This window comes from Scaptodrosophila lebanonensis, unplaced genomic scaffold (genome assembly GCF_003285725.1).
Source record: "Scaptodrosophila lebanonensis strain 11010-0011.00,11010-0021.00 unplaced genomic scaffold, SlebRS2 tig00000138-arrow-arrow-pilon, whole genome shotgun sequence".
NCBI lineage: Eukaryota > Metazoa > Arthropoda > Insecta > Diptera > Drosophilidae > Scaptodrosophila > Scaptodrosophila lebanonensis.
Genome location: NW_022060587.1, coordinates 1115712 through 1131938, shown reverse-complemented (window position 1 = coordinate 1131938; position 16227 = coordinate 1115712). Strand labels below are relative to the sequence as shown.

General features: G+C 41.5%; 1 protein-coding gene across 1 annotated transcript in view; it reads right to left on the bottom strand.

The window, feature by feature from the left end:
- LOC115629268 overlaps positions 1–15942 on the bottom strand; it is an 83954-nt gene extending 68012 nt beyond the window's left edge. Inside the window, 5 exon segments of the mRNA XM_030525692.1 lie at positions 12950–13053; positions 13126–14036; positions 14115–14597; positions 14687–14792; positions 15878–15942. Of these exon segments, the coding sequence (XP_030381552.1) occupies positions 12950–13053; positions 13126–14036; positions 14115–14597; positions 14687–14792; positions 15878–15942 (1669 nt within the window).
- Between the last annotated feature and the right edge of the window lie 285 nt (positions 15943–16227).

Below are 16227 nucleotides of genomic sequence, written 5' to 3'. Positions count from 1 at the left end.
TTAATTAAATTCTTAGCGTATAGTAAACTCATAGACCTCCTTGCATGTCATAAATATTTACTTGTACTATACATACATTTATATACAAGTATATAAGCACATACTAGGTAAGGAAGTCTGCTGGCTGGTCATGTGTATAGGGCAAGTCAAATGAGAGCAATAACTTCAAATTTCAATACTTGGCTAACTCATACAAAAACCAACACACACACACATAGAAAGACACACACACACACACACGCACACACTCAAATACACATATATGATATTTAAGCTTCATGGATGGTGTCGTCTAATGGGTCAGGTGATTTTCTATGGCCGTTGTTGCTCTTACTGGACTGAACACAACTGGACTGGACTCGACTCGAGTCGACTCGAGTCGACTCGACACGCCTCGACCCACTAGACGGCATGTTTAATCCAAATTACAGAAATATGTACGTTTGTATGTTCAGCAACACTCTGACACACAATAGCCACATAGCTGGTTCAGTGGCGGGATGGCTGGTTGGATGGTCGTTTCCTTGTCTGAACTAAGTTTAGTGCTACGTATTGTGGGTGGGGGAACTGGCGTTGCTTAGCGTTTTGTATTGGAGCTTCAGGTGTGACATGTCGTGTGCATTTCATGTTCTAATGAATCTATAGTCCACCATTTTGTACGGCGTTAATTGAGCCAACACAAAATGCTCTATCCGCTCTAACATTGTTGTCTAGCTAAGGGGCTAAACGACTGACAGTTAGTCGACTCATTTAAAAGGCCACCTGTACTCATGCTTGCTAGATATACGAGCAGTACTGTAAGCAGAGGGGAACTATACAAGTATATTGAACTTGTTCAAAATATGTATTTAACACAACCGTGTTACTTTATAACTTTTTCATAAGCGAAATAGTGCTTGCACTTCGATTGCTTCTAATAAGCTATATACAAATACCCGTGGTGTGAAAATTCGTTCAATTTTCGATTATTCCAGAGCAAGCCCATATATCATCGTTTACAACCAGATGAAGCTCAGATGAAACCTTGCACCCTGAAAACTTTTTGAAGGAAGCATTGGGTCATCTCATATAAAAGGAAGATCCAGTTGACGTGTAACTTGTATTCGATTTATGTAGATTTATTTTTTATTGAAAATTGTGCATTTGATATATCTGTTTTTGTAAGTTCCTTTTAAGGTTCATTATATAGAAGTTTCACTCTTGCTTTACTTTCTACTCAACAATTCGATTATGTTCGGTAGATGTCCAAATGGCTTTTCACTTAAATTAAAAAATAAATCTCTGAGGTACAACAAATAAGGAACCGATATCATTTGCGTGGTTCTATGGCACTTGGCTGCTTTTTCTGCGTTTTTCTGACTCATAATCACACGGCAGTGCTTGAAAGTCTCCTTTCAATCAGCTCGGACGTGCTGATTGCGAATTTTGTCAATTCTAAGTGGGCTTGAAAGCATTTTTGAATAAAATGCCGCGAGGTAAAATATTGTCGGATGAATAGAAGTCGCTGCGTAATTCGGAATTAAAACAAGAATGCGGAGCAAAATATTCAAATTCAATAATAAATATATATATATATATATAGGCGTATGTATGTACATATGTTTATGTATAGTTCCAATCCATATTGTAGATATGTGTGTTTATGCTTTTATGTGTGCAGTACAGCGTTGAGCCAAAGCTGCAGTTTCGAGCAGAGCTCGGGCAGAGGGCTTACATATATGGCTATAACTTTCTTGACCTATTCTGATGAAATTTGAAGTGATCACCCATTTATTTATTTATAGTTAACAAGGACATTGCTAACTTTGCAAAATAAAACAAAAAATATTAAACTTAAAATAAAATTCAAAATGCGAAATAATGAAAAGAGTAGGATAGGATTACAGATTGTTTGTATCGAGCTGCAAGTATATTGTTGGGGAAATGGCCCTAATGGAGTATTGGAAGGATATGTGATCAGAAAAGAGTTTATACTTGGAGCACAAAATACAAAAGGGTTCATGTAGGGCACAGTTAGATTTACAATTTGGTAATCGAAGGGCACGAAATGCAGGAGTAAATCTTAAGAGAAGTACCAACTCAACAAGACTAAGAAGGAAAGTGCAATCTATAGCATCGGTAAGAAGTTTTGTGAACTGTTTGTGAACTCCTGAACAAATTCTACGGTGATGTAGTGATGGTAGATCTATTAACTTTAGTCTTTATCGATCTTATAGTCTATAAGATCTAGGCCTTCATACGGACGGATAGAAAGGCAGACTTGGCCGAATAGACTTGTCTTGTCATAATGATGAAGAATATATACACTTTATGCGGTCGGAAATGCTTTCTTCTCCCTGTTTTATTTTTTATTTTACACCAATTCTATATCTCCTGTACGGTTGGAAATAAAAATAACGACAACTTTGAGCTTTGTGTCGAAAAAATTAAGCCCGATAGTTGTGGGTCTCCCGATGGCACTTGGTGTTTATTAATCGTAAGTAAGCCAATAAATCGATTTTGCTTCTCATTTGCGCACTCACAGAAAAAGGCGAGTTAATGAGGGACATTTACATACCATGTACATACTATACAAGTAATTATATATGTATGCAGTCTCACCTATTAGCTGTGACGTTTCGAGGGTATTCAGAGTGGATGCATATTAAGCCGCATTTGCGAGATCGTTACAGTCAGTCAGACGATTGCACGAGAATGCACTCAGAAAGTAATTTATCTGCATTGTTTAAAACTTCTCAAATACTATACATACAAGTATATATCTCACATCATCAAAGGTCATAATGATAAGGGTCTCTCAATGGCAGCATTGAAAGGGATAAGCAGGCGTTCTGATAGTTCTATATAGTGGTAGTAAGTAAGTACAAGTAATAGTAGATGAAATACAGCAATAGTGCGAGATAAATGGTTAGGAATTTATTTATTTATTTATTGTGGTACGAATCAAAAACAAAAACGAACAAAAACGAACAAAAACCACAGCAATGACATTAAATGCAGCATCAGATTTAATGGCAATGTATTTTTCTCGTCACCGTTTTCGTGGCCACGCTGGCAGTATCCATCCTGTTTGCCAAATAAATGAGCTCCTATTACCAAAAAACTAAAATGCTATTTCAATAATAATAATATTACATTTATATTTTGCTGTGTGAGTCAGCGCCATCAACTCGTACATACTCGTCGCAAGCATATTTCTTCAACATTCCCATTTTTAGCGCCAATTTTTTGTGAGTGCCGTGGCACCCTTGGTTCTTTTCTGGTATGACTGTCAAATATTTCTAAAAATGACAGTTGTTAATGGCATTATAACTTAGAGACGCCTCTTTCTTTAGCCCACCAATGCCCACCTTTATGCCCAGCAATTGATTGAACAGCGACTAAGTGCTCCAAATAACCGGCGCCTGGCTTGTTGTCCCTTTAGATTAATTGTTAGTACATTAAATGGGGCGACGTTGACATACTTACTACAAGTATATAAAAGTAAATTTTTTTATTGGCCGCACAGCCGACAGCCGGAAGTCTGTACGGTCGTTCGTGTATTTTGCGTAGGTTCCTTAAAGTATAGCCTTTTGCTCGGCTACAGCTGTTAATTTCGTATAATTTGCCAAAAATGAGGCACTTCATCATAGTTATGAGCAACCATTCGATCCGATTCGATTATCAATTGCCGCATTCAAGTAATTCGTTCAGAGTGTGCTTATTTTATTGCCGCCCTTGGCGTCGTCCATTGCTCTGGGCACAGGGTTCTGACAAATGAATTGCCGTGCCTTTGCCTTCGCCTTTGTCGGTGTGGGTGTCGGGTGTCGGGTCTGCGGGTCTGCTGGTCTGTGTCTTTGTTTGTGCCGCGCTGCTGCGTACGAGTTTAGTCGGAGCCAGCTAGCTTTTATTGGTCGCAAAACGACGTCAATATCAGGAGCTATTTGAGAATGGCCGCCATTTTGCTGCATATTAGGCAAAACTTGTCGATGGAAATTAAAGTGGCGTCCACCTATTACTTGTACGAGCTCGTATAGCTTGGCGCCAATCAATCAATAAGTCAGTCGGTTGGGCGATTGACCCATTGGTTGGATCCATCAAAAACAAAATTCAACAACATGTTAGGATATTACAAGAAGTGTATGCTAGTGGGGAGAAGTTCAGTTAAACTTTAATTTGACTTTGCGAGCAAGTTTGAATGCCAGGCCTGTGTTTAATAAATCAATCAAGTATAATCAATCAATTAAAGGAAGTAAAGCAATTCGGTTATTGTTGTTGTCGAGCTGGAACAGGCGCTTCCGTTGTAAATGCATTCATAAACTCATCAATGACTAATGAATTATGACCATCAACGGAGGTGCTTAGCGCCTACTGACAAGGCTTTCTCTTGGACCTCTTTATAGACTGTTCATAAGAACTAATGAATTATGACCATTATTGTAGACCTATTTATGGCTTGTGTATAAGTCATGTGTGTCAGACACGATTTCGGTGGAACTGTGGACTCTGGTGAGCCACTACACAAAACGCTCATTTAAAAGAAAACCACAAACTTGTCTAAGTTTGCAGATCGTAGACGGTCTTGCTTTGATCAAGAATATGTTTAGCTATATACTTTGTGGAGTCTGCCATGCCACAACATTCATATACGAGTTATTGGATTTCATTCAAAACTCCCTGTTAAGAAAGTTAAAAGCTACCTTCAGACAAATGTGGGAAATCGTGTGCATAAGTTTTCAATTTTATAGGACATTCAATTGCCAATCAAGTTAAATGATTTCGAACTCAGATATCTATAAATAGTATATAGTATGAAAATATAGGAAATTTAGGCTACCCGTTTGAAAGGTATTTGAAGAAGAAGTTCCGAAATCTGTTGACATTTATTCATTTCAATTTGGTAAATCTGACTCAGCTTTAATTAAGTATCAGCGTAGATGGGGCCTTAAACGTTTTTGCTGGCCACCAAAAACAACAGAATTCTCAAATAGAAATTGTAGGACATTATATTAACATGTGCTGCGCTCTAAAACAGGAATTATTGCCGCAAGCGACAAAGCGAACAGAATGAGAAATATAACTAAGAGCCGCAAAAAAAGAAAAGAAAAGAAAACTGGCTGGCCAGCTGCCTCTTATGCCGGCGTTTAGGCCTCACTTACCTTTCGGGTACTTAAATTTTCTTTTTAGCCAACAGAAAATCTTCATTTCTAAGCGAATTTAATGAGCAGGGTTCGAATAGGGAAAATGCGCGACTGGTCTGTGGGCTGGCGGGCTCGGTTGGGGCGGGTGCGCCACGACTAGGACGAAACCTCTCGGTTTCTGTTTGCGGTTGCGTTCGCAATGGCCCGGCCATTAATTAGTGAGTAAGTCGTAAAAGGCAAATAAAATTATTGGCTCATAAACAAACATTTTAGTCAATTGGTCAGCGCATACAAATTGCAAAAGGTGAAATGACAAAATGCGATAAACAATTCGGTGGGTAATTGGAAATAAAGGGGCGAGCCAACCCCAACAGACATACAAACATGAACAACTAGTATCTTATATCAGATAGAACAGTGGCTTGTCTATAATGATGTTGGCACCGCATCGCAACTAATGGTGTATTATATGTCGTGGATTGTGACAAAGATTTGCAAATAATTAAACAAATTATTTCTATGGAAATACACAAGTTATATTGCAAGAGTCGAGCGGGTCCGACTCTTTTGGGTGCAGTGTAGAGTTGGGAGAAAATTGGAAATTATAAATGCAATGGAACTTGATATGAGTAGAGAAAAGCATTAAAGCAAGGCTTCAAGTTATGGATATATTTTTTTGGGGGCCTGTTACGCCTCTTTCTGGCCATTATACCCTTTTACCTCGGGCATAGGGTATTAAAAATACAGTATAATGTTTATGAGTAATGAGACCTTTCTGGGTGCCTGTATACGCTACCAATAATCGACGCGATGTATTTCAATTTACATTACTAAACATTGTTGCCTATTAAATTGCACTCCCTTAGGGAAAACATCAAAGTCAAGGCTTTGACAGGCTTTCCAAGATTTCCAAACTTGAAATGTATTGTTTCTCCTGTATTGGCGAGCATAACTGTAACAATATTGTTTTATGGCAGATATCATGTTAACATTGCCAAAGGTGGATGCCACTTATTTGAAATGTAAATGATATCGAATTACTGGGCGCGCCACATGGCGTATACGTGACTCGCAAACTGCAAGCACACTGCATATACATATGTACACAGTTGTGGTAGAACCTGGTGGAATGAGTGGCTGAAAAGTGCAGTGTTACCAAGCATTTTCGGAAACAGAGTTAATCCATTTTAAACTACCTAATTGCCTGTAATTGAACAATTTTATTGCGTAGCAACTGCTCGCTCATGTCGTTCTCCACATACTTGCATATACGAGTATGTATGTCTGTTCGTGAGAGATGATTTTATTAAATTAAAGTGGAACCGTCTGCAATGAATGGCTTTTAATTTTACAAACGAATGCACAACTGAAACAAATAAAAGAGCTTACGCTAGTTGTATTGTTCCTTCAGAATTAACACGCTATGATTTTGTAATGCAATCCTTCTAGCTACCAAATCACAAGGATGGTGTAGAGGAAAGTTAAAGTACAATATGATACTAGGTACAAAGTCGTATAGCTAGCCATACACACATATCCGGTGTCTTCAGGAAAACGTGTGTAGGTACTCCAACAAGACAAGTGTGTGCTCATTAAAACATCAAAACAAATGAAATCCTGTTGGGTCCTGTTGGGTCAAGGGGATACTAGGAAGTCCAGATGTCGATACATCTTTAATTTAAAATCTCGTAGAAGATAGTATGCTAATTTGATCTATGAATTCCCATACTCATACGGTCAGCATAATGAGATGAGTATGATGAGATCAGTATAATGAGATCAGTATAATGAGATGAGTTGGTTTAGCCATGCCGGTCTGTACGCTCTTTATCCGTCTCTATAAAAAAGGGTCTCGAAAAGTAGAAGGTATGGGCTTGTGATGTTTTTAAATTAAGCCCCATTCCCCCACTTTTGGTGATTTTCCACAGCGATCGCAATTCCTGGAATTTAATTTCCAATGACATCCTATTTTTTGGAGGATTTTATTGCTTAAGTTTTTCTTAATGCACATCGCATGCTTCTACTATCATTTCCATAGTCCTTGCGTTCATTTCATCCTAGTAATTTATGATAGCTATAGCTTGGAGAGTCTATCATGCTTCCTTATTTCTTCTTATTATTTTTCATTATTCATATTATTATTCATTCCCACTAATGTACCCTTTATCATCATATGGGTTTAGGCCTTACATCTTTGAAATATAAGACCTAGTATATGTATACTAAGTATATTTGTGTGTAAATGTTTTATTTGCAAAAATGGTTTTTGCTCAATACTCGTTTAGATGATTTGGATTCTGAACAACTTACATGTAGGTACATATTACAACTATATGCATTTACGAGCAACAGCAAAATAAAAGTTATTCTTTATACTATAGTGCCTAGCTTTGGCAATTTCATGACCTATTAGGATTTGTCTTGTCTCCATTTACAATACTATACATGGTATGCTTGTAGTGTGTACATAGAAAATATGTGTGTACAAGCAAATCCATTCCAAGCATGTTTATAATTGGAGTCTTTTATATTCCATCTTTATTTCTGCACGTATTATTGTTTGATGCTGTGCATAACACTTAGCACAGTTTTCAATTGCATTTCGATGGCGGCGCCGACGGCGATGCAAATAGAGGCTAAGACTGTCAATAGTGTTAAATGAACACCATATGTGTATGGCAGAGAGGTGGCATGGGAGAAAGCGCTGGTGAGCGAGGAGGGCGTGGAGAACTTGTTGCATCAACCAAGCGAAGAGAATGAAAGCGCGAACGGGGTGGGACGAAAAGAGCTTGACTCACATTTCATTCATAATATACACATGGAAGAGAAGCAGGCGCGCACTCATTCATTTGTACACAGGCAATACACATATGCCCACAGACATAAAGAAAATGCTCACATATACGGGGACACAGATATAGATACAATTACAGACACAAACACAGACACAGGCACAGAGACAGGCACAGAGACAGGCACAGAGACAGGCACACAACAGTCCCGACTGCAAGTAGGCCAAGTTGTCCGTGCACTTTCATTCAGTAAAGTCGCTGCGCGACGCAGGCGGGAAAGCGCTGATGTTTTGGTGGTGGTGGTCTATTGGTGGTTGATGGTTGGCGTGTAATAGGAGAGGACAACTCTTTGGCCTAATTCTAACTGGGCAGAGGATAGCCAGCTTTGAAAATGAATATAAATAGGGCACGAACATACAACTATAATCCTATTCCTTCTAGACTTTGAACTTCAAAAAAGAAAAAAAAAGCGCGCACATGTACACACCCAACATAGAATCATCGCCCAAATTCCCACACACGCACACAACAAATGTAAACAGAGCACATTGGATTGAATGCGAACGAGTGGAACACTCACTCACAGTGCGCCTGTGTGTATGCAATGAAAGATAACATCGAGACGCGACCCCTGTCGCAGCAACAACGAGGACAAGCTAAGCTGAATTTGTTACCAAATGTATGATTGATTGTATGTTTCGAAATTCATTGTGCATTTTCGGGCGTCCGCCGAAAATTTTCAAACAAATTTAAATGTAATTTACAAGGTTTCTTTCTACACACCGCTGTGGCCTAGGCCGTGGCTGTGATGGCTTCGATGGCTTTGGAGGCTTTGGTGGCTTTGGTGGCTTTGGTGGCTTTGATGGCTTTGATGGCTGCGGTCACTGTGGCTCTGGCTGCTGTTGCTCGATTGGCTGCTGCTTGCGGTGCGCAACGCCGCAACGCTGGCAACCTCGACGTAATCGGCCACGTCGTCGCCTTTCTTGTCACTGTGCTCGCGAAAGTTTGGCAGCACGCGCCTAAATGTATGCACCACGTTTACTTCCTTTTGCACTTTGGCGCACTTAAAAAAAAATTGCCAAAAAATAAAGGCGGTCTTGCCAACGGAAATGGCAATGGCAATGGCGACGGCAACGGCGATGGCGATGGCGACAACGCTTCCCTTCGTTGGGGACAGTTTTCAGTAAGTTTGATGTGCACTGAGTTCCCGATTTCCCGATTTTCACGATGTTACGTTTACGTTATATGTGTGATTGATGCGTGTCATGCGCTAGATCTGGCTTTGTTCGCCTATTGCGTTGTATCGCCGTGCGTTTTCAACACCAACTGATGAACATGTCTCTGCTGGCATCCCTTTTGGCCGCACGCACACCGAGTGGCCACACGACGTATTTTGGCGCTTCGCGCACAACACTAGATGCCGAAGTGGCAGCACGACCAGCTGAGCCTGTTGCTAGCAACAGCTGTGCAGAGCTTTTTATTGCCGCCATTTTGTGCTTGGCGCGCTTTCTAGACACATATTTAAAAATAATTGAAACAAGTGGCGCCCGGTTTGTCAAAATTCGACCAGAAGTCGTATAGTTGAGGAACTGTAAAGTCGACAAAGTGTATCCAATACCCTACCCTCACTCCACCATATCCCCACCATTTAAATATGCTTTGTTGTGCCAATCGTTTCTATGGCAGCTATATGATAACGCGTACAGAATTGAATGCAACTTTAAGATTATGCTGAAATATTGTTAAAACCTTAGAAATACCCAATTTGGTTGTGTTGTCGAAATAAACTTTGAAGCATGCCCCATCACTTCTTCGGTACGTAGCGCTGATAACTATACTATTATTATTTTTTCAGACATCAACAAGAATGTGATTCGTATACCATTTTAGACATGGCACAGATGTGAAACAATTGATTCAAGTATTTAGACGTTAAGTAATTTGTTTGTGGAATAATAACATTTCTTATTTTGGGCAGGCAGCTTTTTTAAAGCTCCTACAACTTCAGGTGCAACATGCTGAGCTGTGGCATCCTACTTGAAAGTTAAGCATGAAAGCTAGTGGAGTGTGTGAATTGGAATTGATCAAGATTCACTATCAATTTAAATTAATAAATTAATTAAAGTAATCCCAAATGGCTAATATATAAGTTCATAGTTAATTACTAATTTCTAAGTATAATACACCCTAATTCTGCCACACTCGAGGTCCAATAGTGGACAGGGTATAACGTAAGAAGCTGCTGGTACTGCACAAGCAGAACGAAAATGACCAACTTATTGCTAAAGCTTCCACGGATGCAAGCTCAAGGCATTCACTGTGAACTTTGGCTAAAAGGTACTAAGTTTCCAATAAAATGGCCTTATGGATCCTGGTCTAGATCTCCAAAAGAAAGAGCTGAGGCTTTTGCACTGGACTTGGAGGCACGGTTCCAGCCATTAAGTACCTGCTCAACAACCACACAAAACAAAGTACAACTGGCGCTCAAGAGTGCGGAACATGTATGTCTCCCGATTGCTTCCATTACAGTGGAGGAAGTCACTGCACATTAAAAGGGCTGAAAAGTAGAAAAGCACCAGGTAAGATGGCCTGGACAATTACATATACCATCAAGGCAGTGTTGTTCTTGGTGCTTGTGCTTAACGCAGTACTGAGACTGGGACATATTCCAGCCCCCTGGAAGAAAGCGAGGATCTGTATGATCCATAAGACTGGCAAAAGCCCTTCTTCCATGGACTCATACAGACAGCGATGTCTGCTGACGCGACTGTTGTCCTTACAAGAAGTGACAAATAAAATCCCTTCCTTTCAATTTGGGTTCCGAAAATGGAAACCATGGAATACCAGAACAATTAAATAGGGTAGTAGATTTCATCCTTGAGGGATTTGAGGCTAAGGAGTACATGGTAGCGGCGTACTTGGACATAAGGCAGGTACATTGGCCTACTAGCCAAAATTAAACCAGTGCTGCTCCCTCAACTTTTCTGGATACTACGGAGCTACCTCGCACTGCGCAAGAAGAGCGGTCCTGGCGTCTCCTGGTAGGACCAGCTGTTGAATCATTCCAACAGCAACAAATATTTGGGCGTAAATTTGGACAGGCGCCTCACATTTCGAAAGCACATATCCTGTGTCATGAAGACACTAAGTGACGGAGTGAACAAAATGAGATGGCGCCTAACCAGCAAAAAACTATCACTTAGAAACAAAATCACTGTTTACAAGTCCTGCATAGCTCCCTCTTGGCAATATGGCTTGCAAGTATATGGAATCGCTGCAACACCTGGAGAAAATCGGGATCCTGTAAGCGAAAACCCTTTGCCTACTAACAGGTGCGCCCCCTGGATCTAGGAGTGCAAAATGTTGGTGGCGTGCTAAATGAGCAGATGACAAGACGATTTGAGTTAGCCCTGGGTGTCCGTTCGTTTGAACACCTGGATCTCGGGGACTATACGATATAAAAATACCAAATTCTGCACAAAGATACCCTATATTTCATAAAATTATTATAAGTGATTTTTCATAATTTTGTGACTGAACTTTGGCAGTTACTTCTAGTTTTTGTTTATATATCCTATTCCCAATCTCTGCCCAAGCTCTGCCTGCATCTGTTGTTGTTGTTGTTGTTGTTGCTTTTGCTCAACTTTCATTCGTCATGCTGATTGAGAATACATATGGAGATGGGTTATGCTTCCTTCTTCCTGTTACGTAATTAGCACAAACCTGATATATGCTTTTTACCCTTCAGGTACAGGGCATAAGAGCATGATCACATTGGTTTGCCAGTACAGAAATGGAGATGTATGTTATTGTCAGACGTATTGATTTTTTGGTGGAACTGGGGCTCACGAGCATGTCGGGAGGCCTCCATATATGTACTTAGTGACACCCAAAATGTTTAGTGGCTGTTTCAAAAAAGATATTTACGCCAGTGAATACCTGTTTTAGAGTGTCTTAGGGTCGTAATTCAAGTAATTTGTGTGTTACTCGTGCTTTTTTGACTTTTGACGAACATGAGATCTACTGGTTTACTTGTTAATTTAAAATTTAAAGAGGAAAGATATGATTGTTTGTTTATTTGAATTGAATATGCTCCGAAACTACTGGACCGATTTAAATAATTCTTTAACTGTTGGGAAGCACAGGCCGGGTAACACAGGCTTATATTTGCCAAAAAGTTAGGGATCCTTACTAAGACGTCAATAATATAGCCCAAGGTAGATAACCATTACCTAATTCTGTTCCTGAACACAATGCTGTTAGTTCAGAAGCATCGCTTAAATATTAAGGCAATATTATTCAAAAAACCTCCAGCCAAATAAATAAATAAAATAATTTCTAAATTCACTAAACCCTTCTGGACTGCCGCCACATGAATCGTTTTTCCAATCATGCTTTTGAGAAATGGAACCCTCCGAGCATATGCAATGCGAAGAGGCTTCTTATTAAGGAATTGCAGAACAATTTAAGTGTAGCAACCATTATCAACGGCCCAGTAGCTGGCCAACTGGCTTATATACCGAGGATTTCAACTGACTCTGACTCAATAAATAATAACAAAAAAAGCGAAAAAACTAAAAAAATCATTAAAATAATAATATCCAAACTATGTTTATACTTTTCCTTTCTTTTAATAACTCAGCAAGAAGAAGGGTATATGTGTGTGTTTTAAAATTTATAATTTGTGAAATTATTGTGCGAAGCAGGGGCGGGACGCTAGTAATAAAAAGCATTTCTTCCTTATTGGCATGGAGCTCACAAGTGAATCGACCTTTCAAGAATCGCTATCGGGTTCGTTTTTGGGGGGAATCCCTCTTACCAATAATTTATGAATTAAAACATACAATATTAATATTGACTAAGAAAAAAGGGTTTCTCAACCAAATATGACATCTCTGTTACTATTTCCTATTTTTCCCGATTAAAAGACTTAGTTTTAAGGGCGGCAATGTGTCAAAAGGCATGGAAATGCCGATATTTGATTAACGCATTAGTTCGCTTAAGTGCTATGGCCGATGGACATGTTTCTACACTCACCTGTCTGGGTGCTGGAATCAAAAAAAGTGCTAGTTGTCTCCACAGTCATGGTTCCAATGGTGCCGTCGATAATTTGTGCAGAAGAGTCGCGACGTCCGCGGTAGCTGTTATAATGAATGGAAAAAATCAATAAGGTTGTTACGACCTGGGTGTTCAGGAGGGAAAATCTGACATACCGACACACGTCATCGCTCTGTGAGCTCTGACGCCGGAAATTGCGGCAGCGTATCATTTCCTCTGTAGTGGATTGGCGCCGGAATCCGCGCGCTATTAAGATTTCTTCGGTTGTAGATTGGCGCCGAATAGCCGGCCGCTGATTTTGTTCAACGGTGGGAATAGGTGGCGGACGCGAGCACGGGCTGGGATCACGTGACGAGCAGCAACTATTTGAGTCGGGCGACCGTGGTGACCGGGCTGCTGAAGAACTTTGGCGGCGCAGCGCATGTCGCCGTGGGCTGCCGTCGGGCTCGTGAGATCGATCAGGAGATAGATGTGTTCGTGAGTCACGGCGGGCTCCCCTTGAAGCGCTATCCGGGGATAGTGAGTCGCGGCGGGACGTGCGCCGCTCACAGTCCTCGGGTGGATCTGGACTCAGTGCAGGCTGCGATCCCCGACGGCTTCCACCAGGCAGACAGCTTTCATCAAATGCGGTGGCCTGGCGCTGTAGCCGTTGCAAACGTGGCGCTCTCTCTGGACTAATGCCAGGCTTAGAGTCTCTCCTGTTGACACGGCCGCATTGTGTGGTTGAATCACGGCGACCCTTGGGTGCGGTGGGGCTAGTGGCTGGCGGCGTCACCGAGCTGGTGATGATAGTAGGAGGTGGTAGGGCCTGACAGGCGGAGTCCACCTGCTGATGGTGGTAAGTGGTGGTAGAGATTAGTGGCACAGAGTCTGAACAAGAGCCAGCAGAGCTGGTCGAAGGACGCTGCTCCTGCCGGAAGTTGGGAAAGTCCGGAGCAGCGAGTGAGTCACGCTTCTTGGTCATTTGGTGCTTGGATGGTGGTGGTGGCGTTGTCACTCGGCCGGCTACGCAACTGTCGCGCCGGCTGCTAGAAAGATAGCTTTCGCCGGAGCCGCGTCGCGATGCCTGCGAACGATTTTGGGCGAAAGAGGGGGGTGGGTAAGGTTTGCAGAACAGGACAAGTTTTGGGCCAGATATACTTACGCTTTTTGTACATTCAACCACCGCGGGCACAATGACGCTGGGCTCCTCAACTGTGGTGCTCTCCCGCCTGTTCCAGTGTTTTACAAACTCGGCCGTATTGGAGTCTCGCCGCGATCGCATACTGCGTATGCCGGAGTCGGCGCTGGACTCTCGGCGCTTCCGCGGCGCTATATAGGTAGTGTTGCCACCTGAGCCACCGGCTCCGGTGCTTGCGTCAGTGGTGGACGTACGCCAGGGTAGGCTGCGGGCCAGATCGGCTAAGGTCTCGCGGCGATTCAGCTGCGCCTTGTTGCGCGCTGCTTGCGTCGCCTGTTGCTTGGCGGCGCCGCCACTCCATTCCCGCAATATGTCAGTTAACTGAGCTAGTGAGCTTCGGCGCCGGCGCTGCAGTCCAGGTGGCGGGGATGTACTTGGCGGTGTAGTGATTTGGGCCGCCGAGTCGCGTCGCCCACCGAGACGCTGTCGTATTGTTGATTCCTCCAACTAGATACCGAAACAGTGAGAAAAAAGCAGAGGTGAGATACATACATATACAAGTAGTGGCAAAATAGAAGAATGCCATTTGAACTCACCTGCTCCCGCACCAAGTCGTCCCAGCCGTTTCCGCCCTGCCACACCAGGCCCACCTGGTGCGACATGATGGGCAGGTTGCAGACGAAGCACACGGCTGTCATGGTCCTGCAAAGGCAAATGCCAACAAAACGTTCACATATAGTTCACCATGTTTATAGTTATGCGTAAATTTAAATATGTATGTATACGAGTATACGAGAATATTAACGGAAACGACAGTGAAAATATCAAGACAGAATTTAAAACATGCATTAAAATTCGATTTATGCAAAGATGTCAGTGTCGTGGCGGAATGTGTGATGAGTAACTCAGGACCGAATATTAAGCCTAGTTAAGTCACTTAGTTGCCTAGAGTTTCGGCTTAAGGTGAAAAAACTTCTCTTTTTCATTTGCGAACTATTATTCGCTGGTTTATTTAATAAAGTTTGATGTAATAATCTTTGATTTAATTTTGAAAACTTTTGTATGCCAGTAAATTCGGCTTGTTAGAAAAAACGGATGCATGTTCAAATGTGTCGGCCTCATTAATATTTAACTAACGGTTTTACAGAGGAGTTCTATATCTACGGCCGTTGAATTGGAAAACTTGTTTAATAGGGCAGGTCCTGAACTTTTGCTTGTAATGTGTGCGTGAGCTTATAGACTAAAGCTTATCATGCCTAATATGCAAGTGTTCAAATAAATATGTTGATACGAAACGAGCTTTTAAGCTTAACCGAAAAGCCATGCAAAGTATGAAAAAGCTTGAAATACTTGTACTGTATGTTGAATTCTCAGCGCAAAGCTTCGTGTACTGTAAAGCTTATGCTAGATAGAAAGTAAGACTGTTGTGTATTGACTGAAACCGAAAAAATTCTGGGGGAAGCTTTTTAGTGTAAAATGATTATGGCAGCTTTTAGAAGATAGACAATTAACTGTGTGTTAGTTATTGAAAGTGTCTGCGATTTTAGACAACAGAGCAAGAGCAAAAGCAATAGCAATAGGAGTAGCAGTAGAAAGAGCGAGAACGAGAGCGATGGTGTGAGCATGAATAGCGTGTAAGATGCGTTTGTGAAGAATACATAAAAAAGTTGATGTAAGATTGCAGGCTGCATGTTTCGATTATGCGTTTTGTTGAAGTTTTTGGCTGTTTTTTTTTTTTTTTTTTTGTTTTTAAATATGTTTGTATTCAGTGGACTTGTGTTGCTAACTTTTTGCGTATAACCACGCTGGTGCTTGGCTGATCCATGGACCTGTAATGCCGAAGTTTTGACATGGCGCATGGCGTTCTGGGCCCGCAGCTGCTGCTTGTCGGCAATATAAAAACACTGGAATCTTGGGCACTTGCGCTGTGCCTTTCCTGATGCTGGTTAGTTCTTGTGGTTGCTTTTGACGTCCTTGGGTTGTGATGGCTGTTGTGTTGCTTTTGTAGTCGCTACGTTGCACAATTGAAGCCGCTTTGCGGAAATGTTTTGTTTATTGTTGTTGCAGGCGTTCTTGGTTGAAGTGGATGCTTAATTGTGTTTTCAATTAACTGCCGAATATTGTCTGTTTGTTTACC